The sequence below is a fragment of the Pan paniscus genome, chromosome 13 (genome assembly GCF_029289425.2).
Source record: "Pan paniscus chromosome 13, NHGRI_mPanPan1-v2.0_pri, whole genome shotgun sequence".
Lineage (NCBI taxonomy): Eukaryota > Metazoa > Chordata > Mammalia > Primates > Hominidae > Pan > Pan paniscus.
This window is the reverse complement of record NC_073262.2, coordinates 106,541,296-106,566,492: the sequence shown is the minus strand read 5'-3', so window position 1 is coordinate 106,566,492 and position 25,197 is coordinate 106,541,296. Positions and strand designations below refer to the sequence as shown.

Genomic DNA, 25,197 nt, shown 5'->3' with positions numbered 1-25,197 from the left:
GGAAAAGAACAGTCCTTTTGCTGTGCTTCCAACTGTTTTATAAGTTTGTGGCTATTTCAAAATTTTTTTAAAAAAGAAAATAAAGAAAGCAACTGTTCCAAGCAATGTAACTATCTTCAAGTACAATGTCAAATTTGTACATGCTAGCTAAGGTAATCAATTCCCTGCTCCCCCCAAGAAAACACAGTGAGGTATTTTCAGTTGCTGAATATCAAATGTTTATTCTTTGCCTTCTTACTACTGCTAAAATCTCTTTGATAAGTGGCTCCTCTTAAAACTGGATTTGATTTCACAGAAATTTTGTGAATTATTATTCATCTTGAGGTGTCCCATGCTGGGGATGAGGATGTGTCAAGGCACAGCTTGGACAACCAGGCCAGGTGGGCCACCATGAAGGTTCTCCTCCCCATACCCCACCCCACACACAGAAACCTGCAAACAACTCAGGGAACACCTGTGCAAAGCCAGCCAGGTTGTCCAAGTCAGCTGAAAACAGAACACCATACTAGATTCAAATTACAAGTTCAGTACTGTACTGTACACATCCAGCATTACACATGCTTAAGATAATATAAGTATGCATAATGACACATCGGGTCTCACTTGTAAACTATAAGCACGCAGTTACAAAATGTTAAACTACAACATAATCCCAGTTTACCTAAAGTTACAAATGTTGTTGCATCGACATTGGCTGCTTCAGAAGCCATGGGCATGCAGACAGGAAGTAGAGAAAATATTCCAGCTAAGAATAATCACATTCCATATATTTAAGAATCTTTCTAGCCAAATCATATTCTAAAGAAGGCTATCTTGAAGGGCCAGGGCCAATTTCCAGGCTGTGTGGTTTTTATGAGAGGGAGTTGTGCCCTGACACATATGTGCTCTTCACAGATCCTGGAATTATGAATGCAGGTAGACCACTGTGATTCCCAGGGTGACTTCAGCCTCTGGGAGCAAGAATACCTAGTGGCCCCTGGCTCAGGGGAGTCTCTCAACCCTGGAATTCCACCCAGGTCTGGAGGGCTGCTCCAGGCTGATGGGGACCATTTTGACCTGTCAAGCCCAGAGGCACCATGGGTATAGTCTGACAGCAACCTATAGTAACTGCAGCTTTCAGGCTAAATGAATATTCTGCTCTACCCCATGAGAATGCTTGCCCATTAAAGATGATTTTGTTTGTAATTTTAATATGATCTACAAAAAGAGCTAAACTTGTAATTAATAGCACCATGAAAACATAGATAATGGTAGAAAATAGGATAATAAAATAAATTTGCTTTCAATTCGGGGCAATGTTTCCTACCACTAACATGAACAAAGTAAACCATTCTAACTGAATTTGAGAAAAGAACATGTCTTTCTGGAGCAAAAATATTCTTGTAGGGAGAATATAGGCAAATATATTCATTATGAATTTTATATACATATGTGTGTATATATGTATGCATAGATATATAAAACTATTGAGCAGCAGAGGAAAGAATGTAAGACATAGCTCTCTATTGAGAGTGGCTGTTGGGCTGTCAAGCAGTCATGTAGAATTATTTTTAAAAAGAAAATTGAGGGCACAAGAAAGCATCTAAAGTCTTGGTAAAATGGTCAACTGGGGTTCAGCAATTGAAGGAGAGTACTGAGTATGTACTAATGTACAGTTCACATCAACATCTCAGAAATAAAATAGCTCCAGCTTTGAAGCATCTCCCTTGACTGATTAAAAGAGGAATTCTCATCCCTACAGAAAGAAGAGGTAGTATGATAGTGAAATGCGGACAGATGCTGGTCCTTGGCTGCTCATTTGCTTTGCAGATTCAGTACCCCTGGCATCTTTAAAACATTTTTTTTGTATATGTGTTTGTTTTACTGGCTGATGCACTGCTAGGAGCAGATGTGGAGACAGGGATTCCACTCCCAGTGAGCACACAGGAGCTGGGCTTTCTCCAAAGCTGGTTGCAAGAGGGTGTTTGTTTTGAGAGGACTCGGCATACCAAGGCAGTCTGTTAAAATCCCCATTGACTGATACAGTCATTCTTCCAGATTGAACAAAACACCAGCAGAAGATGTATGTAGTTAAGTCAGACTCTCCGTGGTCCAGGAAATAGGAGAATCTTGCACTTCAAGTTGAGGAAAACTGGCCAACATGCTTCATGCCTGGGTGCCAGAGTTCCAGATTATAGGGTCACATCTGTAACAAAAATTTAGCATAAATTCTCTAAATGCTCTCCATGTGCCAGTTCCCTACAAGAAGCTTTCCCCTCTCCATTGCCTTTCATACACACAAACACACACACACACACACACACACACACACACACCATGAAAACTCGTCTTTATGCTTCAACACCCAGCACCAGTTCCCCATTTCCAGAGAAGTTTAGCTCTCGACTCCTATAACAGACATTATCTAAACTCATCACTTTGAAACTGTCCACCTCTGATTGCCGCTGCTGCTGGGGCAGAAAGCGCTGCATGGGCTGACTGTTCTAGCACAACAGCCCCACTGCATTTCACTGCTTTTCTGCCTCCAGACTTTCTCTGAAGACTCATCCCAAGTAGGCTCATCCCAAGTAGAGGCACAGCTCAGAGATGAGGGAAAGCTAATGCCCTCCACAGGCAGCCCCAAATCAGTGAGGATGGAGCCAGTGGTTGCCATCCTTCAAGAGAATGATTCTGGGAGGCATCTGTACACTTCTCAGAGGTCCAATGAAGTCAAGCCTCTGTGGCCTGGAGCTGAGACCTTGATAATAATGCGCCCTTCATTTGCTTCTCCTTGTTGGCGTCTCACTCTCCCTGCCCCCTCACCCCTTCTTCCTGGGATCACCTCCCAAATAAACTAGTTGCACCCAAGTCCTTATCTCAGGTTCTTGCTTGTGGGGATCCAAACAGCCAGAACACATTAAGCAAAGAGATTGAGAGATCATATATTTTTTCAACAGCAAAGTAATGAAACATAAGCTCTTTGCAAGTGTCAAAGCTATGGTATTAACTGTCTAGGGAACCAAAAGAGTCACTGAACACTTTGAGCATCAATCTCTGTCATCTAAAACATGAAATGTGAACTCAAGGATCCTTTTTAGCTCTCATCCCATGCTATAATTCCATGACAATGCAAGCTATGTGTGTCCCCTTTAGATAATCTGTAGCCACTGAGGGGTGGAAAAATGCAGTGGCTTCTGTCTCATTACACATCGCACATCATTCGAACCTCAAGGGCATAAGACATGAATTTTCCACAATGGAAGCTTCAAACTTTCTGGGTGCTCCTCAAACTTGGCAACTTTCAGTTTTCTAACTCTTAACAGAAAAGGTCAAATTTCCATGTTACTGAGACTTCTAAAGCCATCCAAGTTCTCTAAACTTGCACACTCTTTACATCAAAATAACCAAATATCTTCATCAATTTCTCCTTCTTCCCTCTAGCAGTACCAGCACAGATCTCTCTTCCTAATCTCAGTCCAAAATTAGCATATATCTGTCCAAATTCCCCAGAGTGCCTCACTCAGTAACTCACACTTAACTGATGCTCAATAAATGCTCATTGAATGACTGAATGAACCCTTCAACAAAAAACACTTAGAATCATCCCAACTTTTGAAACATCAATTGGAAAATTGCCTTGATACTATGGTGGTTTATGAGCTATTTGTGTGTTTAGTTTCAATAGTGGCTTACAAACCTATTGCTTGTTTGTTTTCAATATACTGCAGAAAATATAAATCTAGTTAAAGTGAGAAATCCAGATTTTCACAGAAAATTCTAGAATTAGGCCTTGGAGATGTTTTCCTTTCCTTTAAAATTAAAAAAAAAAAATTAACATTCCAGGCTTACTGTGAAGAAACCTCTTCCCTTCCCAAACCCCCAAATGGAGTCATACCTGTGAGTCTAGATTTTTTGGCTGTGTTCACTGCTCTCATGAACATGTATTCACCGTTAGGGTCATGCACACTGGATGAATACTTCTGAAAGAAAAAGCCAGAAACATGCTTGGTCATCTTTTCTTCTCCATCTCTTTGTTTTTTGACTGTTTTCTATTCTTTGTTGAAGTGGTATGTGACAAAAACATGATAATGTGACTTAGGTTCCTGGCTTTAGGCTAAGTAGAAAAACAATATGAAAAGGGCTTTACATAAAAAGAGCTTTCTACTGAACTTTCTTCCTCGTTTTTGCCTTTATTGTTTCTTTCCCAATAGACTTAGACCATGGGCACTATCTCATTCTCTTCCTTCTTTATGTCTCTTTTCAAATTCCAGTCTCCCACAGATATACACTGGCCAATGACCACACTGTGGATATACTTGAGTGCTAGCATACTCGCGTAATATGCAGAGTGGTGTCAGTTCTTTGATTGAGAACCTGTAATGCAAGAGACCAAAAAGAATATCCCCCAGCACAGGGAGATTTTTGTTGTTGTCATTGTTGTTTATCTTTCTAAATAGCTCCTCAGTGGTTTTCTTATAAAAGCAAGGAGTCTAATAACCTACCATGTAAAAAAGTTGTCAATTTCCTTCTCAGCTACAATTGACACCTTAGAAGGCTTTCTTGCTGACTGTTTTTAACTTACCAGCTAAGCAAAACTTATAACTAATTGTTTCATCTCTGCCCTGCCTCTCAGGAACCTTAGATTCAAATTCGCAGCCCACGCATAATAATTTTTTAAAAATCAGAGTCATCTATTTTTATGTTTTAACCTTCCTCCTGACCTTTAGTCTTCTCTTGACCTCAATTTCCTCATCTAGTTTGAACAATAATAATAATAATGTAACTCTCTGTAAGCCATCAAGTCAAGTCCTCTTTGGAATGTGTGGGCTATAAAACAAATACATAAATTTCTGTTCCAAGTGATTAGTTTAATTAGTAGGTATGTCTTGGGGGGAAGGAATTGTCTCCCTGTTGGTCAAATTACTCTGACAAGAGCCATGTGTACTTTTGATGAGGAAATAATCACTGATGTGTATCTGTAAAGCAGATACAAGGAAAGACAGAAATCGCTTACCTTTTTTGTAAGCCAACAAATAAGTATGCATCCCAAAATGCAGACTACAACAAAGGCTGCACATCCTATGGGTAACCAGAACTTCAGTTGGCAACAAAGTTGTGATTCTGGATTGGAAAAAAAGGTATATTAATGAAAAATTCTGCTGAACCACAAGTTCTCTTACCAAATTTAAAAGAGCTATTTAATCAAATGAAGCTTTTCTTTATTATAGTCATGAAATCCAGTAAGTGGGCAAGTTATTAGACTAACATCATCTCAGTATTATGGCAAGGATCCAGGAACTAAAACTTAAAAGATTATGCATATAATGTATTTACAAATGTGGTTAATAGAAAGGGCTTTTCTGACTATATTTTTATAAAGAGGTAATAGTAAAAGTAAGGTTATAAAACTATGATTTTCAATCATCATACTTCATTCCACAAACACAGTGCAAAACCAAACCTTAAATCTTAGGTGAACATAGAGATAATACCCATTATTAAGCCATGAGTTTAAGTATTTGTCTTAATGTTTTTCCTGATTTTTAATAGCATATGTGTTTAAAAGGCAATATGATCTATTTCTGACTTAGCAGTCTATGGGATTACGTTGCATATTGCTGAATAATACTAATTATGATTAATAGTAAATCATCACCTGTATATCTTCATTATAAATGATTACCATCAACTGCATCTAAGTGAACTCCAACACAAAAGATATTTATTTGTCTAATTGATTTTATTAGTGAGAAAAGTTGTCAAAACGTATATATACTCTTAAGTTTGGAAGATGAAAGCAATGTCTTACCATAAATATGCAAATATCCTCCCGTAAGAGTTACTTTAAAAGGAGGAGGATCAAAAATTGATAGGTTGCAGAAGTAATAGTTGGCATGAGAACGGTCCAAGTTGTATAGAAAAAAAGAGACACTGTTGTTGGATAACTGAGAATGGCAGAATTTCAGACTCTTAATGGATACTGTGTTTCCACTTCCTTTTGTCTTAGTGAGATCGCAGAGTATTTGCCCCCCTTTCAGCAACTGCATTTTAAATTGCTGGACAATGTCAGGATATTTGCATAATATTTGTACACCTCCGTTGTGAAATATAAACATCTCATAATTGGCAGAACCATTGATTTCTCCTGCATAAAAAGAAAGAAAACAAAGCAAAAGTGACATTTTATAATGTTGCCCTAATAATTATATTTTAACATAAAAGCAATTTATTCAATGCATAAAGTCATCTCTGTTGCACCAAAATGAAACAGCTTCACATTCTCCCTCCACCCCTCAAGGAAGAACATAAGATAAAACTATGTACTAGAGAAAAAAAAATCCTAAACAGAAACTTGCTTGTCATATGTGAATATAGAATATACTAAATATTAAATAATATATTTACATAGTGTGTATGAATCAAACTGGTATGGTCTCTGTCCTTTGGTAGCTTTTGTATTGGAGGCAGATGGTAAAGGAATAAATATGTAGTAATGCAACATAATTTGTGATAGGAATGGAGTACTATTTAAATGAAGGTGGTAGAGTCAGGTGGGTTATAATTTTGATTATAGAATCAGAAAATGCCGCCTTGAGGAAGTGAGTTTTAAAATTGGAATTAAAGGATTAGTAGCACTTAGCTAAACAGAGAGATATGGGAAAAGTTGAAGTTTAGGAAAAACTTCATTTATTAGTAGGTATATCTTGGGGAGAAGGAATTGTCTACCTGTTGATCAAACTACTCTGACAAGAACCATGTGTACTTCTGATGAGTAAATAATCACTGATGTACATCAGTAAAGCAGATACAAGGAAAGATAGAAATTGCTCACTTTGTAAAAGTACGAAGTAGTTTAAAAATGAATAATTGTATATATATGTTATATATGTATGTATATTACATATTATATATTAAAATATATGTATTATATGTATATGTATATTACAATATATAGAGACTATGTGTGTGTATATATACTTGTATACATATACATACATATATACACACATACATTATGTCCTCCTGCTAGAGAGTAAAAGAACAGACTAATCATTTTCAAATGATAGAAATGTATTTTCTCCAAACCTCATCCACTGAGAACTGAATCAAGGCCTGATAATAAAGATAAAGCCCCAGATTTTTGTTTACTTTTTCTCTCTCTTTCTTTTCTTTTCAGAGAAAAGGGTTTACTCTGTTCCCCAGGCTACAGTGCAGTGGCATGATCCTAGCTCGTTGTAGCCTCCACTTCCTTGACTCAAGGGACCCTCCTGCCTCAGCCTCCCAAGAAGCTGGGAATACAGGCACACACTACCATATCTGGCTAACTTTGAAAAAGAAATTTTGTAGAGACAGGTCTTGCTATGTTGCCCAGGCTGGTCTTGAACTCCTGGCCTCAAGCAATCCTCCTGCCTCGGCCTCTTAAAGTGCTAGGATTACAGACGTGAACCACCATGCCCAGCCCCACTTTTTCATTTTCTGAAATAAATTTATGCTTATAGGAAGCCAAGGTTGTTTTTGCAAGCTACATGGGAATCACAGAAGGAAAAAACTGAAATCACCTTGGCCTGGTGGTTGCAGATTCTGAGTTATTAGACTATAAATTCAAACTGCTCATTGCCTTCTCTTTCTTTTTGTTTTATTTTCCTTTTTAATATGACAAATTTTCATGCTGAAATTGTTTGGGAAAATTATTAGTATGCTGGTTTTTTCCTAAGTTTTGAAATCTTGGTCTTTGTTTTCGAGAAAACTATGTAAGTGTAAAAAAATTTTAAGGAAAAAAATTACCTAGTTCTACAGTGAAATAGAAATACTATTTGTATATTTTTGCTCTTTATATTGCAAAAACATACTTATTATTTATAGCAAACATGTTATTTTGTGTTCTGCTATTGTTATTTTATGTCATAAACATTTCATTTTTTAGTCATCATAATTATCCTTTTTAATGACTATATTATTGGCCAAAATGTTAATCTATCATAATTTGTTAAAACTAAAATACTAACGTTGGATATTGGGATTATTTTCAGCATTTTGCTTTTATGTAAATATTATGACATTTGGTCAACATGTTTAAAAGTTATAATACTATGTATTGCCATTTTGCTTTCTGAAATTTGTAACAGGATTAGCATTATGCAGGAGGGGCTATTTGTCACACCTCCACTTACACTAGTTGCCTTAATTTTATTTAAGATACACAATTACTTATTTTCTTAATGACCCTAGGCTTCAATTTATATTTTCCCTATATATCTTCAATTTGGGTGATTTGATTGTGAAAATAAGCACAAGTGTTCTAGTCTTCAGTTATAGCAGTCCCTATTATTCAAACTAATTCTCACGCCAAAACAACCAAAAATGTTGAACAAATGTCCAAAAATATTATTAAAAGCATTAAAGAATGACACAAAGGAGGAGAAATTACCAGGCTAAATTTGAAGAGAGAACCAGAACCCCGAGAGACAGGCAAAGCTTGGAAGCTGCTTTTACTCGGAAAGCATTGCTGTTCTTTCAAATTCAAACTTTTGTTTTTATGTCTCAACTCCCAGAATCTGCAGAGTGAGTGATCTAGCAGAAAACCCTCTCCCCAATAAATTGGGACCCCAAAGAGTTACATTCTTGGAGCACAGGTAAAGAAATAAACCAGACCTCATTCAGATTAGATGGTCCAGAAAAATCTTCTGGACTTCAATGGTTAGAAAACCTCAATCCTTGAATTTTCTTTAAGGAGATTTGCATTGTTATTACCCTTCAGCTTTTGAAAGTAAAAATGCAAACTATTACAAGAAGAAAAGGTTTACATCCTAGGCCTCAAAAAATTTCGTACAAATAATATTCACATTCAATGGCAAACACATCACAAAAATAATGAGACATACAAGAAAACAAGGGAACAACAGAAACAACAAACTACAAAAACAAACTCATGATTTATATATCTGAATTATCAGGTCCCCAAAATAAAGTAATTAAGCTTATTATGTTTAAGCAAATAAGAGAAAAACTTGTAATAATATCTGTAGTACACAGGAAAATTTAAGTCAACTAATTTGAAAAAGAACCTACAAGAATCAGCCAAAAAAATGCACTGAGATTTAAAACTCAATAGATAAGTTTAATATATATTAGACAGAGTTAAAGAGAAAATTGGTGAACCAGCAGATAGGTTGGAAAAATTAGTTAGAACCCAGTCACACTCCACAGATTCAAGAATCCCAACAATTCACAAGCATATTTTTTAAAAGTATGCACACCTAGATGTATCTTAGTGAAAATCTTAAAAGCAGCCAGAGAAAAGAGACTGATTACCTTCCAAGGAGCAACTATTAGACTGTTTCAACATCAACAATAAAAGCCCTGATACAGTGGAATTATAACATATACCTCCAATGTGCTAAAAGAAACATCTGTCAATATAGAGCACATTGTCTAGAAAGATAGTGAAGGTATATGTAATTTGAAACTTTTCTAAGTGAAGTATACATGTTTTGATTTCTTCCATAATTACTAAAAAATAGAAATAGTTAATATAATCTGAATTAGTATCACAAAATTCAGCCTAATGGTTTTGTCTAAAGAGGGAGAAAGAGTTGGAATCAGAAGGAAATAGGGGTGCCGACAATCTTGTATTTCTTGACCTGTGGTGATTATGAGGGTAAGGTAGTATGCTATAGCATTATTCATTAAATTGTACATTTTTTTCACTTTTCTATATGTATGTTTTGTTTTATAATAAGTATGTTTAAAAGCATACAGAAGGAAAATAATACTTGCTTCATTTTAAAAACTGGAAGGAACAATATTATCAAGAGGCAAAGAAAAAAAAACTGTTGGCATGAGAACAGGTGCAGTCTACATTAGATTAAAACGTAGGGTATTTTGCTTGGGGCTTTATTTGTCTGACAGTAAAATATGTTGCCCCACTGTTGCTTTGATGCGTATGTCTCTACCGTCTGCTGCAGAAGATAAAATCAGTGGACGGGTTCTCAGTTCCTTTAGAAATGTTCACAAAAAATTTCCCAGAGACTTTAGAATGGCAGCAAGTAAACCACAATGATCTTGGAGCCAAAGCGTCTGTGGTCACCATGTATACACAGACATAGACGCATTGTCTTCTACTTCCGAAGATGATTTTGTCAGCAGATTTTTCCCCCATTGTGCCCGCACTGTGGCAAACACAAGAGGACATGAATGGTTGGCGGTGCAGTGTGGTGGAAGTGCATTGCAGTGGATCCCAAGGAAACCAGAGGCAAATTCTGGCTCTGCCACTAGCAAGGCTCTGTGGCTAGGGTACCCCTGTGGAATTCAGCCTCCTCATCTGTGAAATGAAGAAGTGAAACAAAAACATCTCAATGTTATTTCTAACACTTGCTTTCTCTGGATTCAGCATCAGAATATATCCAGATAAGACTGCAAACAACTGAGAGAGCTAATTCTTTGCTGTTGGGTAAGTCTTCCAAAGGGAGAACAATGTTCCTGTTAACCACTTTCTGTCTCAATATCATAATGGGCTATTCCAGAAAGTCAGAATAAATTAAAATAAAGGAGACTGTCTTTCTTGCCCACAAAAGTATTTAGGTAGGACCAGGAATGCTGTGCCTCAATTTTTCTTGAATGGCAATGTTGAGAGTGTGTGCCACTGACATCAGCTGAAGATTTCAAAGTGTCATTTCTATTGGACACTTTTTTTTTTTTGAGATGGAGTCTTGTTCTGTCACCAGCAGGCTAGAGTGCAGTGGTGCAATCTCAGCTCACTGCAACCTCTGCCTCCTAGGTTCAAGCGATTCTGCTGCCTCAGCTTCCCAAGTAGCTGGGACTACAGTCACATGCCACCATGCTCAGCTAATTTTTGTATTTTTAGTAGAGACAGGGTTTCACCGTGTTGGCCAGGATGGTCTCGATCTCTTTACCTCATGATCTGCCCACCTTGGCCTCCCAAAGTGCTGGGATTACAGGCGTGAGCCACCGCACCTGGCCTGGACGCTCTTAATTACTCATTTTATTATTTTTAACTTAAAAACTACCTGGATCGCCTATTTATTATGAAATGTAGTGATCAGAAGGCTGACTTAGGTTTCCACATATCCAGTGTTTAAACTTTCCATCTGGAAAACCGCTTGACAGCTCTAAGTCTGCAGTTCGAATGTTTTTAACTATAGCATTTAATTATTTCATAACTATTTTGGCAGATATAGAACAGATATGCTTGCTATAGCTTGAATGTTTGTCCCCTCTGACTGACACTCATATTGAAAATTAATCCCCAGTGTAATAGAATTGGGAGGTGGGGCCTTTAAGAGATGATTGGCAGAACCCCCATGAATAGCTTAATCCAATTCATGGGTTAATGGGTTAACAGATTAATAGGTTATCACAGGAGTGGGTTAATTATCATGAGAGTTAGTATGTTATAAACAGCCAGATTGGCTGTCTCTCAAGAGCCTCCTCAACATGTAATCCTCTGCACTGCCTTGGGCCTCTGATGAGTGTCCCCACCAAGAAGAAGGCCCTCACCAGATTTCACCCCTACGCCTCAGCCTAGACCTAGGCCCCTAGACCCCTAGACTTAGGCCCCAGCCTCCAGAACTGTAAGAAATACATTTCTTTTCTTTATAAATTACCCAGTCTCCGGTATTCAGTGATAGCAACAGAAAATGGACTAAGACAATGCTCAAATGACAAATTACAAATTCTTCTTGGCCTTTGGTAACATTTGAAAATAGTATTAAAGGAGACTGCCCCTTATAACCATGACTAAAGCATTTAATGGATAGACAATTTAAGGAAGATCTGAATACGTTAGTTTCTTATAACTGCAAAAGCAGCTAGGATCTTTTCTCCATCCTTCTTGGATGTTCTTATCTCCAAGTCTAATACTCAGCCTGGAATGCTGATATGATAGATAGCACCGCTTTTATAGATAGTGTCTGCTCTGATTGGTAAGGTGTCAAATCTATTTGGTCAATTCTGTTGCCATACCAGTAGTTAAAAATTGTCAGTGCTCCCCTTACCAATCTCTCTCTTCTTGTTCTTTCTTCCTTTTTCTCATGTTTGCCTTTTCTTCCCATACCACCTTTAATATAAAATCTCCTCCAAAACATCCTCTCTCACACTATCTTTGATATGCTCTTCATGCTTCCTAACATACCGTTTCCATTGCTAATAAATTTCATCAACTCTGTTCATGTTTCAGGCATCCTATAAATACCCTCAGCTTTACACTTTTTGTTTCCTGTAACATGATTCAACCTCTTCTCAGCATCATACACAGTCAGACCTGCTGACCTCTTTTGTGTACGTACAGACAACTGAAGGCCCAGACAGATTAAATTATTTGCCCGAGGTCACACAGCTTCCTGGGTGCATGAAAGATTTTTGGTTCAATCCACAGTCAAAGTGTCACTAGCAACAATCAACAGAAGTATAATAGAAGCAGGCAACCACAGGAAGCTAGACAGTGGTCACTAACAACTGAGTGTTACAGGACCACTGCTAAAAATCTGTGAGCAGGAAGAACGCCTAATTTCCAGCACCTCTGTTTTATGTCCAACAGAATCTATCCACTTCTCCTCCATCTCAGCTTCAACTGGTCCAAACCATTGTCATCTCTCTCTGGGACTACAAGAGCTTCTGCTTTTACTCTTGCCCATTTACAATCCATTCTCCACAGAGAAACCAAAATGACCTTCTTACATGCATAATCCAATAGAGTCATTGTTCTGCTTATAAAACCTCCAGGGGCTTCTCATTCCACTTGCAGTAAAATCTAAATTCTTACCCCGGTTTCCCATGACTTGCATGACCTCTCCTACCTCTCCCCATTTTATACCAGTCACACACTACACCACAGTCACACTGCCCTTCTTTCTGTTCCTCAAACACACAAAGCAGGTTCCCAGGGCTTTTAATTTCTCATTTCTCCACCTAGAACATTCTCTCTGATTTTCACATGGCTGCTTCTTTGTCATCGTTCAAGAGTAATGACACTTCTTCAGTGACCACTGGCCACCCAGTCTAAAGAATATATCCAGGTCATTATCTAGTACATTAACTGACATAAAGCATTTATCACGTCTGAAATTATCTGGTTTATCTGATTGTTTTCTTCTTTATTGTCTGGCTACTCCACTCTAACGTAAGCTTTAAAACCAGGGACCTTGTTGGTCTTATTCACAAATCCATCCCAAGTATCTACAATAATACCTGGTGTGTTGTGAGCTGCAATCAGTATTTATTGGATGGATGAAATCATGGTTGGATGGGTGAACAAATGAATATATAGACGGTGACATTTTAAATCTGAGGAGATGAAGCACAGATTTTATAATATAAGAGCCAAAAGGGGCTTATAGAAAGGACAAGTTAAACCTTTCATTTTGCATTTTCCATTTGCATTTATCAAATTAAACTAGAGCCAGAAAAGGTGACTATCTTGCCCAGGATTACATAGCTCATAGCTGGGGCATGATCCCAGAGTTAGCTATGCCATATTATTGCTTTTCTTCTGGAAACAAGTATATGAAGATACACAATCATGCATACAAGACACTACCCCAACTAAGATGTCATGTTCTAATGGAAATTATCTGTCTGAGCTTTAAAGAAAAACTTTCTTTACCTTCAAATATCCACTGGGTTCATAAATACTTATTTAGACAGTTGATAATTCTCTTGGCTCTTATATGTCTGTGGAGGGCAGGACAACTTCGTTCCATCCAAGTGAGCAACAAACCTGGTTGCTCACTTGGATGTCCCAAAGCGCAGCCATTACATTTGCCCAATATATGGCCAGGACAAGAACCCCTGGACCAATGGTTGTTCTAATATACCAAGATGTTTTATAAACACAGCATGTTAGTGATTTGTGATATAAACATCATCTTATATCTTTTAGCACTTAATATGTTACTAAAAACACAAAAAGGAATGTGTGGTCTTGGATCCTGGTGATGAGTCTTAAAATCTGAATATTAAACATGAGGTTTTGTTTTGCTACCATATCTGTTTACTTTTTATTGGAAACCCTAGATTATAATCAGTCTAGAGAACAGGTACTATATTTTCTTCATCACATAGAATACTGTGTCTAACAGGGCATATTCTTCCCAATAGAGGCTCAAGCCTGTTAACTGCTGCTAACAATAATTTTTATAGGCTGGGCGCAGTGACTCGCCCTGTAATCCCAGCACTTTGGGAGGCCGAGGCAGGAGGATCACGAGGTCAAGAGATTGAGACCATCCTGGCCAACATGGTGAAACTCTGTCTCTACTAATAATACAAAAATTAGCTGGGTGTGGTGGCGTGTGCCTGTAGTCCCAGCTACTCAGGAGGCTGAGGCAGGAGAATCGCTTGAACCCGGGAGTCAAAGGTTGCAGTGAGCCGAGAGTGCACCACTGCACTCCAGCCTGGCAACAGAGCAAGACTCTGTCTCAAAAAATAATAATAATAATAATTTTTATAATATTACTGTTGATATCAATAGACTAATGTTTTCAAGAGTAAAATAAAAATCTTTATATTAAGTGATCTCTTTAGGTTTTCAAAATTTATAAAGCACAAGAACATTTTCTTCTTCTTTTGGGGGACTATTAGGAAAATTTCTGAAGAAAAGGTCATTCACCCGAGAATTGCACTATAGTACAGATGAGTTCATTTGCAAGTTGATGCTTTTAATATCTGAACTACTTCATTTCACCAGTATAAGACGCTCTTGCCCAGACCCATCCTGCTGGGACTCTTTGCAAGCAGTTGTATTGTTCCTGGTTGAAAATCCTCTGGAGGAAACATTTAAAGAACCCACTCAGTGCAGAGCGTGCAAGATATCAGAAATGTAATTTTATTTTCTTTAACTCAGACTTCTAACCACAAACCTCCACAAAGGTCTCAGAGTGATGGAAAGATAAGATGTCCTGAGTTTGTAATCATTGATAGTGCTTATTAAACACATTTTCTGTAATCAAACAATGATAAGTGTTAGCTTAGCACAGCACATGAATGTGATACAAGAGGCAAAAGTCTAAAAATTGCAATGTTTATATTAGGTTTTAGTTATATTTGATGTTTTACTAAGAAATTCTGGCATTTAAAAAAAAAGTACTTCCTACCACTTTTCTCACCTTTCATAAAAGCAATGTCATGTCTTATGAGTCTACCAGCTAAAACCTTTAGATCCCTGGTTAGTAGATTTTTATATATGCATCATTTCTAAACTTACATTGCTATTCAAAGGCACCCATAATCTAAAGAAGTAATTGAGGCAAGGAAGGGAGGGAGGATAGACAAGATAAACCCAATCTAACCTAAATGCCTAACATTTGGAGAAAAAAAAAAGAAAGCAAAAAAAAAAAATGGGAAGAAGCAAAGTGAGGAGAAAAAGCCGAAAGAATGCTCACAAACACACACACAATGTGTGCATTGTTTTACTCTCCAAGGAACTCCATAGGGGGTAAAAAACAACCCTTTGGTTCTCTAAGTGTGTATAATAAGAAAAATGAAAGATTGATTTGCTCCTAGTTAAAACTGATTTCTTCATGAAAAATGAAAAAATCCCAGTGGTATTGTAAAACTTTGTAGCAATATTCACAAAGCAATTAATTTACAAACAAGTTATTTTGTTAGTTACTTCATTGCCTTTGATTTGAAACTATTGTACTAGGGAAATCATATGAGATTAAATGAACCAACTCTCTTCCACAGAGTGGGAGGGAGAGAGGATTTTATCCACACCTCTGAATACCCACATTGCTTGCCATTGCTCAGCTACTGTGCAAAACTCCTTGGGCACACGGACAGGGTGTTCACTGCCTGAACTTATTTGCACCTATGGCTCCAGCTCTCATGTCTACCCCCAGGAGCCCACATTTTCTCTCCAGCCCAAACTTCTAGTTCCTTGTTTCCAAATTCCTTTCAACATCACTATCTGGTTTTACTCTAACACATCATGTATAGCCTTTCCAAACTGAGCTCAGTACAGTCATGCGCTGCATAAATGACATGTCGGTCAACGATGGACTGTATATATGGTGGCAGTCCCATAAGATTATAATACAGAAATTTTTAATGTCCCTTTTATGTGTTTAGTTACACAAATATTTACCATTGTGCTACCATGGCCTGCAGTATTCAGTACAGTAACATGCTGTACAGGTTTGTAGCCTAGAAGCAATAGGCTACTCCACATAGCCTAGGTAGTGCAGTAGGCTCTGCCATCTAGTAGACATCATTGTGTCAGTACGCTCAATGATGTTCACACAACAAAATCACTAAGGACACATTTCTCAGAATGTATTCCCATTGTCAAGTGGCACATGACTGTATTCATTCACCAAACCCAAACCCTGTCTTTTCAGGGAGTCACTAGTCTGACCCTAGGAACCTCAGAGTCTTCCTCATTTCTTCCTCTCTCTGATTTTCATCATCCAATTGGTCACCAAGTCCAGTTGACTCCAGCTCATGAATATCTCTTAAATTCAATTCTTTTTCTCCATTCCCATTGCCAATCCACACCTTTTACATGTCTTCCCTTATCTGTGAAAGCATCCTCTTGACTGGCCTTCTCAATACTGATCTCTCTCCTCCCCATCCCTCCTCCATGCTGCTCCCAAAATTATGTTTCAGAAAAGCATTTCACTCCCCAGTTTAAAAGTCTCTATTAGTGTTCTATTGCTTTTAAGGTATTTTAAAATATATATATCTGGCTTGACACAAAATGCTTTCACAATCTCATAGGCCATCTATTGAAGCCACACTGAACTTTTTGGCCATTTCTTTCACACTTCTGTTCTTTACTACTAGAATATGCTTCACATTTCATTATTTCTGTTACCATAAACTAAAATATCTGATTACCCCTTAATCTGAGAAGAAATTCTCATTCATTCTTCAAGAACCATTTTAAATGTCAACTTCTCTCTTGAGATATTTCCAAGACCACCAGACAAAGACTCTTATTTCTATGCTCCCAATAATACTTTGTTTAGGCCAGTATATTTTAGCGCATAGCATATAATTATTTTTGTCTGTCTTCCTCATTTAACCATGAGCTCCACAAAGATAAGGACTGCATTACAGTTGCCTAAATAATCCCAGGACCTTGAACATAGTAGAAGCTCAATCATATTAAATAAAAGAATTAATATTAATAGAAGAATATAAAGGCTAAGCATGTTTGGTAAATATCTTTGTAATGGGCCAAGAAGAGGAGTGGGAAAAGGAGAGCAAAGATCCTATTTACTGAAGATTGGGAGATACTTATTTCCCAGTCAAAAAGAAAAGACTCACGGGAAAGGGAGACCCTCTTCTCCCAAACACACACTCTGACTGGAGAAGCTGAAGGTCTGTTTGTGGAGAAGTTTCCGACTTTATCTGGAGGTGAGTCAAGTTAGAGAGCCAAACAGAGCAAAATACAGGGGTAGAGGAAGCTGCAGAAAGGCTCTGGGAGCTCAATGGGTCCCCAAGCAGCCCATTCTTGCCAGGCACCACAGGGATCCATCTGGAGGGTGGTCAGAGGAGCAGGGTATAAAACTCCACAGGGAGAAGGAATTCTCTAGCTGAACTTTGTAACTATTTGAACAGGGCAAGAAGTCTCCTGGCCTGAACTTGGGGGAGGCCGTGAATCCAGCATGCAGACTTCACATGCAGGGGAAAAACTAAAGCCCTTTTCTTTCACAGCTGGGAGGCAGAAAGCCTCAGGCAAGTTTTCAAGCCAGTCTCGCCCTTTGCCTGGAAACAGACTTGGGGCTGTTAGAGGAGGCATGGTTAGAGTGAGACCAGCCCTTCCGTTTGCATGGGATCTGGATGAGACCTGTGACTGCCGGTTTTCCCCCACTTCCCTGACAACCTGCATGACTCAGCAGAGGCAGCCATAATCCTCCTAGGTACACAACTCCAGTGACCTGGGAATCTCACCCACATCCCCCACAGCAGCCACAGCAAGACCTGCCCAAGGAGAGTCTGAGCTCAGACATGCCTAGCCCTGCCCTTCCCTACCAACCCTGGTTAACAGAACACAAAAGGGCATATAATCCTGGGAGTTCTAGGGCCCCACCCACCACCAGACCCTCTCTATACTATTACAGCTGATGCTTTCTGGAAAGCGCCACCTCCTGGCAGGAGGCCAACCAGCACAAAAATAGAGCACTAAACCACCAAAGCTAAAGGCCCTCATGGAGTCCATTGCACCCTTCACCACCTCCACCAGAACAGCACTGGTATCCATGGCTGAGAGACCCATAGATGGTTCACATCACAGGAATCTGTGCAGACAACCCCCAATACCAGCCCAGAGCCGGGTAGACTCGCTGGGTGGCTAGACCCAGAAGAGAGACAACAATCACTGCAGTTTGGCTCACTGGAAGCCACATACATAGGAAAAGGGGAAAGTATGATATCAAGGGAACACTCCATGGGACAAAAAAAAAAATCTGAAGAACAGCCTTCAGCCCTAGACCTTCCCTCTGACAGCACCTACCCAAATGAGAAGGAACCAGAAAACCAATTCTGGTAATATGACAAAACAAGGCTCTTCAACACCCCCAAAAAATCACACTAGTTCACCAGCAATGGATCCAAACCAAGAAGAAATTCTTCATCTACCTGAAAAAGAATTCAGGAGGTTAGTTATTAAGCTAATCGGGGAGGGACCAGAGAAAGGTGAAGCCCAATGCAAGGCAATCCAAAAAATGATACAAGAAGTGAAGGGAGAAATATTCAAGGAAATAGATAGCTTAAAGAAAAAGCAATAAAAATTTCAGGAAACTTTGGACACAATTTTAGAAAGGTGAAATGCTCTGGAAAGTCTCAGCAATAGAATTGAACAACTAGAAGAAAGAAATTCAGAGCTTGAAGACAAGGTCTTCGAATTAACCCAGTCCAACAAAAACAAAGAAAAAAGAATAAGATAATTTGACACCAGGGTCCACACACTTACTTAATCTCTTCACCTAATAATCTAGTCCAACCCCCTCATTGTACAGAAACTAAAGCATCAGAGCTAAAGAGATTTGCTAAGAAATAAAAAAACAAAAAGAAGCTTTTAACATTAAGCTAGATATGAAAATGAATTTCAGGTATTTATTTTCCTTGTAGGTATATTGGATATATTATCACCCCTAATACTTAAAGTAGTATTCGCATTGGTGCCACATATGTGTTCTGTGATTGAAAGGGTTATTATATATCAAAAAATTATTTTAAAGTGACTTAGATATGAAATTACATTGTACATAACACACTCATTTCCCTAGACATTTTCATTCATCAGCCATCATGTATTAAGCTGGGCTGTCATTGTACCTGGGTTCTTCTCTGATGAAGTCTAAATTCTTAATGATTTTCCCATCACTTATCTGCCTGTAGAAATGTACAGAAATGGATTCACATATAGAAGTAAATTTCATCATAATGAAAGAAGTGCAAATAGGCACATCTATGAGATTTTTGCATTAGTCCTAGATAGTGCAAGGTAAACAGAACTTTAACTGTGAGTGCAGTAGACAGCTTGTTGTTGTTATTGTTGTTTTTGCATGTACGGATTCTTTGATGCAAGGTCCTAGAACACAAATATAGGCTGTAAAAAAAATCTATTTATCAAATTCAAAAAAGTTACCTTTAAATGATCATTAATTGCTTATTGAAAGTGCTGTGTCTGTGTCAACATGGCTCAAATAAACAGATCCTAACAACACTCGTGGTCAACTGGATGGAAACTCCTGAGTCTATCACCCTATTTGGGGACAACCTGTTTCTTTTTTTTCCTCAAGCAAAGTAGATACAAGCATCATTATGTTATACATGAACCAGAAGGAAGTTCATATCCCCAGTTTCTGACTCTCTAAACTTGCACATCTTTACCTGTTTTGGTCAACCTTACAGGCCAAACTATTGAAAAAAAAAATCATTTCTTGACTAATACTTTCAATTTGTGTGACATATCCCCTACATACTTAAGTTCCACTTTCCAAAATATAATTGTGAATTTTTATAAGGTTTCAAATGCCATGGTTTTTTTTTCACTTTGAATGACCAAAAAGTGCCATTTGACAGACCTAGTTTATTAGAACAGCAGTAGTACTGAGATGCCATTTACAGAGAAATTGTGATGTTTTCTTCAGTTATTGCAAGCTACAAATGATTTTAAAATACATTTTTAAAAATTTGCAAAGCCCAGTAAGTCATTTTGCATATAAAACTCAATATTCTTAGAGTAGGGAAGCAGTATATGTTGTAGATTTTGCTGTTTACAACTGTGAATACTGGGATGAATTTTTTTAAGCCAAATAATGCTAGGAATCTTACAGTGAGTAAAGATAAGAATTTCAGTCCCCCCTACATGCCTGCATTTTGTTTCTACCAAGAAATGGGAATATGCTACTAGTAACTTAAAACTGAAATATCCATTTCATCTGAAGGAGTTGTGGTTAACAAGCAACAGCAAGTTGTGAAAGCCATTTTGTTCACAAATGATGAAAAAATAAGGGACTCAAGATCTTACATAAGAATAAGAGACATTTCTAGAAAGAGTGGGGAAAAACAGCATAAGGTATGATTAAACAAATACTAGGAAAAAATGACTGAAATGAAGAATAAAGCTTGAGTCTAGAGATTGAAAACTTTCACCCAGTCTTAAAAATAATAATAATAAATTAATAGAACGGCGGGGCGCGGTGGCTCAGGCCTGTAATCCCAGCACTTTGGGAGGCGGAGGCGGAGGCGGAGGTGGGCGGATCACGAGGTCAGGAAATTGAGACCATCCTGGCTAACACGGTGAAACCCCGTCTCTACGAAAAATACAAAAAAATTAGCCAGGCGTGGTGGCGGGCGCCTGTAGTCTCAACTACTTGGGAGGCTGAGGCAGGAGAATCGCTTCAACCCGGGAGGTGGAGGTTGCAGTGAGCCGAGATTGCGCCACTGCACTCCAGCCTGGGCGACAGAGTGAGACTCTGCCTCAAAAAAAAAAATTAATAGAAACACACAGAAAGAGAAACAGAGGGAGAGAGTTACACATATCCTGGAGGAATTCCTGAATTCCAATACTGAAGTAAATAGCTTTCAAGATTATGAAATTCTAGAGTTTTTTTTTTTTTTTACAAAGGAATGAGAATTAGACTACCATCAAACTCTTCACCCACAACCCTAGAAGCCAGCAGACAGTGGAGGAATATCTGCAACCACTAAGAAGAAAGGCTGCCATCCAGGACTCCTATTCCCAGGAAAGATATCAGTCACTCATCAAGGTAAAAGGAAGACACCCTTACCTGTACTGGAATTCAGAGAGTTGGGGGTATTTAACGAAAATAAGAGAAGTCTTCTGATCATTAGATTAGAACAGAGATCACAAGACAGGAGCAGATGTCCAGAATGATGTTGTCATTGAACGTATGTGATGTAAGTGTTAAGAAAGGATTCTTGAAACAGAAGAGAAATACTGTAAGAGGAAACCTAGCAATGATCTGCAACTATAAGTTTTAAATTATTTCCACAAAACCCACGTATGGAGCAGGGTGCACTGTCTGGGGGAAGTGTGAGAGTGGGAAAGGAAGAACATTCTTAAGTTCTCATATCAGCGCAGGGGATGGGGACTAGGCACATCAGACAAAGGCATTTTCATTATTTTCATACAATGATAAACAAGTAGACATTCAATTAAGATTCTTTGAACATGTCAATTACTTAGTAAATTAAGAACTGTAGTCGACATTCCAAATTAACCGGAGGCAAAGAGGAGAGTCAAAAGAAATTTCATCACACCAACAAAAATAAAAGAGAAAAAGAGGATACAACAAAGAAAAATAAGTAGTAAATAAACATAGAAATAAAATCAAGTAGAGGCTTATGCTGACTGGGAATGGCCTGAATTCATCTATCAAAAGAAAAATTTGACAACTGGGATTTTTGTTAAATCTAACAAGAACACTCTGGAAGGGGGTGCTGCCAGGAGATGACATTTACTCAGTCGTGGAGAGGCTAAGAGGGGCTCCAAGGTCAGTCATCTTCACAGACTTCTCTCAGACGCTGGAGACACTGAGGGGCTCTTTTCCCAAGTGGAATTCAGGAGTCACTAATGGAATGCCTCAGTGACAAAGGAAGGCTCAAAGTGGCCTTGAGGGCTATCCTCCCAGCTTCCTCACAGAACACATCATAATACATGCACGTTTATTAGACACCCTTTGCCATCAGCCCTTCCCACTCTGGCGTATTATCCACACTGCTTTTAAAGTAGTCTTTCTAAAACCAGAATTTGTCCCATCACTCATATGGTCCCTGTTGCCTATAAGGTCTACAAAGAGGGTCTTCAAAATGTAGTTAGACATTCACATTTTTCCTAGATATTTTTATAATTAAAAGTGTCCTATTGCTCCAAATTCATTAAAAAAAAACAAGACTTTGTTAAATTCTACATTGAGATCCATCAAAGACTAGAAATCAGCAAGATTCCCATCCTTCTTAATTCACAACAAAATAACAAAGGTGATCAGAATCATTGAGATTTATGTTCCTTTAGATTTATGTTACACCTCCACTACTTCAACACAGTTTAGAAAGAATGTAGATGTTGGAGTCACATTAGAGTTCTGATTTTGGTTCTGCCACCAATTACTGTGTAACAAATCACTTAACCTTTCCTGGTTGGAAATTCTTCAAACACTGACTAAAGGTAAGAATGCCTACATCTTCATGGCATGAGAAAGCCTATGTAAATTGGGAGGATTGAAAATACAACAGAGGACAAGCAAGTGCTTAGTTTACTTGAGTTTGGCTCTTTTTCTTTAGAGCTTTTACATGGCAGTTTCTGGATACATGCATTGTGGAGATATTTTAAATAGGATCATTGCTAGCAGATTTATTGTTACCATTTAGCCACTTGTGCCTCAGGTTTGCCACATGCCAAACAGCATGCCACATCGCATGGTTTTCTTTATAATGAAAGTGAACATTGGTTGTATTCATTTAGAATCTACGATGAATATTGTTCCAGAATACAAATTATTCATCAGCTTAATCTGGAAACTTAAAATAATCCTACCTAAGGCTGGATCTCACCTTCCACAGAATTGACACCGATGCTACTTTAATTCTCCTGAGCATAATACCACAACCAGAACTGCCCAAATTGGTTTGGCCTAGTTGAATGATTTTTATCAATACAAACAAACCCTTCCACGAATGGTACCAACGTTCTTGGAAGAATATCCAAAATCTGGAACATAGACCATATGGTCTGAATGGTCTGGCCTCTACTTTCCTTTCCAGCCTCACCTTGGACCAACTTGGACCAGTTGGTCATCTTGGACCAAGCTCAGCCTCTTCCCTCTTTGTGCTCAGGCACATCTGTCTGCTTTCTTCTAGTTCCCTAACCTTACCTCATTCCTTCCTGCCACAGGCTCTTTGCACTTGTTCCTTCCATGGTATGGAACGTTCTTCCCTACCTTCATACCGTTCTCCCCATTGATGGCTACCTTGTCCTTGAAATCTCCGCTCAAGTGCCACTTGCACAGGAAAGACTTCAATGAACCCTGCTCCTCAGCTACACCTCCACACCCACCCAGTCTAGTCAAGCTCCTTGTTACATTCCCTCATATAATTGAGTTTTGCCTGTAATTATCATTAATCAATGGGATTATTTGATTAATATATCTCTCTCTACCATGCAGTTACCTTCCAAAGAACAGGAGTTGACCTGGTTTTGCTCATCCTTGTACATACACCATCTGGCACAGTACCTGCTACCAGGCAGGTGCTCAACGCTACATGAGTAAATGGATGAATGAAGAATGAATATGAATTCCAAAGCTGCTCATGTCATTCATGCCGCTAAAGGACTTCATGAGATTCTAGAAAAGGCATAAACCAGCAAGTAGCCCAAAACTGTCCTTGTGCTCATTCTACATTCCTCAATCCTCTTAACTGCACTTAACTCACTTTGAGCCAGCACAAGATGAAACATTTGATCAATTTGATTTCATTTTTTTTTCATTTTTTGTAAGAACAGTAAGGTCTATTTTTTTACCACTGAAAAAATGTATCCCTAGATAGGATCATACCTACTAAAAGTTCTGCCTTCACTTTTAGTTTATTTGATTATTTAAGTTATTTAATATTACTTAACTTTCCTTTTTTCAACCTCAAGAATAGGGCTCAGTGTGAAAGAGAAAACAAAAGTAGTACAAATTATATACAGTAAAAAGCAGCAGAAACACGTGTATTAACTTACATTGTATGTAGCATTATTTAAATTGTCCATATAGAGTCTGCTATATGCCATTCAAGAGAAGGAATCAGGGACTCCAGAATGATTTTTTTTGTAAGGTCTACAGGGGCTAGGAAGTATTTTTACATTATCCTTTCCTCCTTGGCTTTTTAGGGTGAACTCTGATACTTAGTGTCAATAAAAACTCTATGGTGCCCTGGACATTTCAGATAACAGATCATCCAGGTAAGATTAAAATCAAAATCCTTCTTTTCAAAGACTTCCCATTTTATTTTCTACCACAGAAAGAATTCCCAGTCCAAATGCCAGAGCTATTTAATTTTCATTCTGTTGACACAAGTCATTTTGCCTTTCATCTTTCTCTAAGAACAGTAAGCCACTCTGCTAGTTTATCCACTGACAGGTAACTCCAAGCAGGTAATTTAAAAATTTAATGGTCTGATGAAACATGTTTTTCATCTCAAGACACAGTATCAAAGGCAGCAATGCAAACTCAATGCCATCCACAGTGACATGAGTGACATGGTGCCCTTGGCCATATCCTGAAACTATTCCTACTTTCAAAAACCAAAACCACTGTCTTTTGGGTGCGTAATTTTTCTACCTTTGCTTTTTCTTAATGTTTACTTGAATTATAACTTAATAAGAAATATTCAATACACCACTTACCTGTTAAAACTTTAATGCGCAAGCAGAAGAGAAAGAAATACCAGAGGCCTGACTTCATGTTTGCCAGAAACAGTTAACAGTCCTCGCGTTCAGTGTTCAAAGCTGACAGTGAATTCAGGCTCTCGGTTGTTTTCTATTTGCTGGAAAGGAAGTGGGTTTTCTGGGAGTTTATGTAGTGTCACGCTTACCATCAAATCAAGGGGGTGTCTCTTCTTTGATGCCAATGGCTATATGAAAGGCATTATTGCTTATGACATGAGTTAAACAATGCATGGATTATTGATGATTTTGAAGACAGGAAAACATTACCCTTATTCTGGTTCCTATAAAACAAGTTA

At 38.2% G+C, this 25,197-nt stretch overlaps 1 protein-coding gene across 2 annotated transcripts; it reads right to left on the bottom strand.

Annotated features, from left to right (window-relative positions):
* Positions 1-194: 194 nt before the first annotated feature.
* ICOS (inducible T cell costimulator) lies at positions 195-24,969 on the bottom strand. 2 transcript variants are annotated; one of them, XM_003820780.3, is made up of 5 exons: positions 24,860-24,969; positions 5,789-6,124; positions 4,994-5,100; positions 3,875-3,959; positions 195-2,185 (listed from the first exon to the last, which is right to left on the bottom strand). In XM_003820780.3, the coding sequence occupies exons 1-5, from the start codon at positions 24,915-24,917 to the stop codon at positions 2,172-2,174; spliced, it is 600 nt and encodes a 199-aa protein (XP_003820828.1). In that variant the 5' UTR covers positions 24,918-24,969; the 3' UTR covers positions 195-2,171. The 2 variants fall into 2 exon arrangements, with proteins under 2 accessions (XP_003820828.1, XP_034809738.1); XM_034953847.2 differs by lacking the exon at positions 195-2,185 and having other exon boundaries at positions 3,599-3,959; positions 24,860-24,917.
* Between the last annotated feature and the right edge of the window lie 228 nt (positions 24,970-25,197).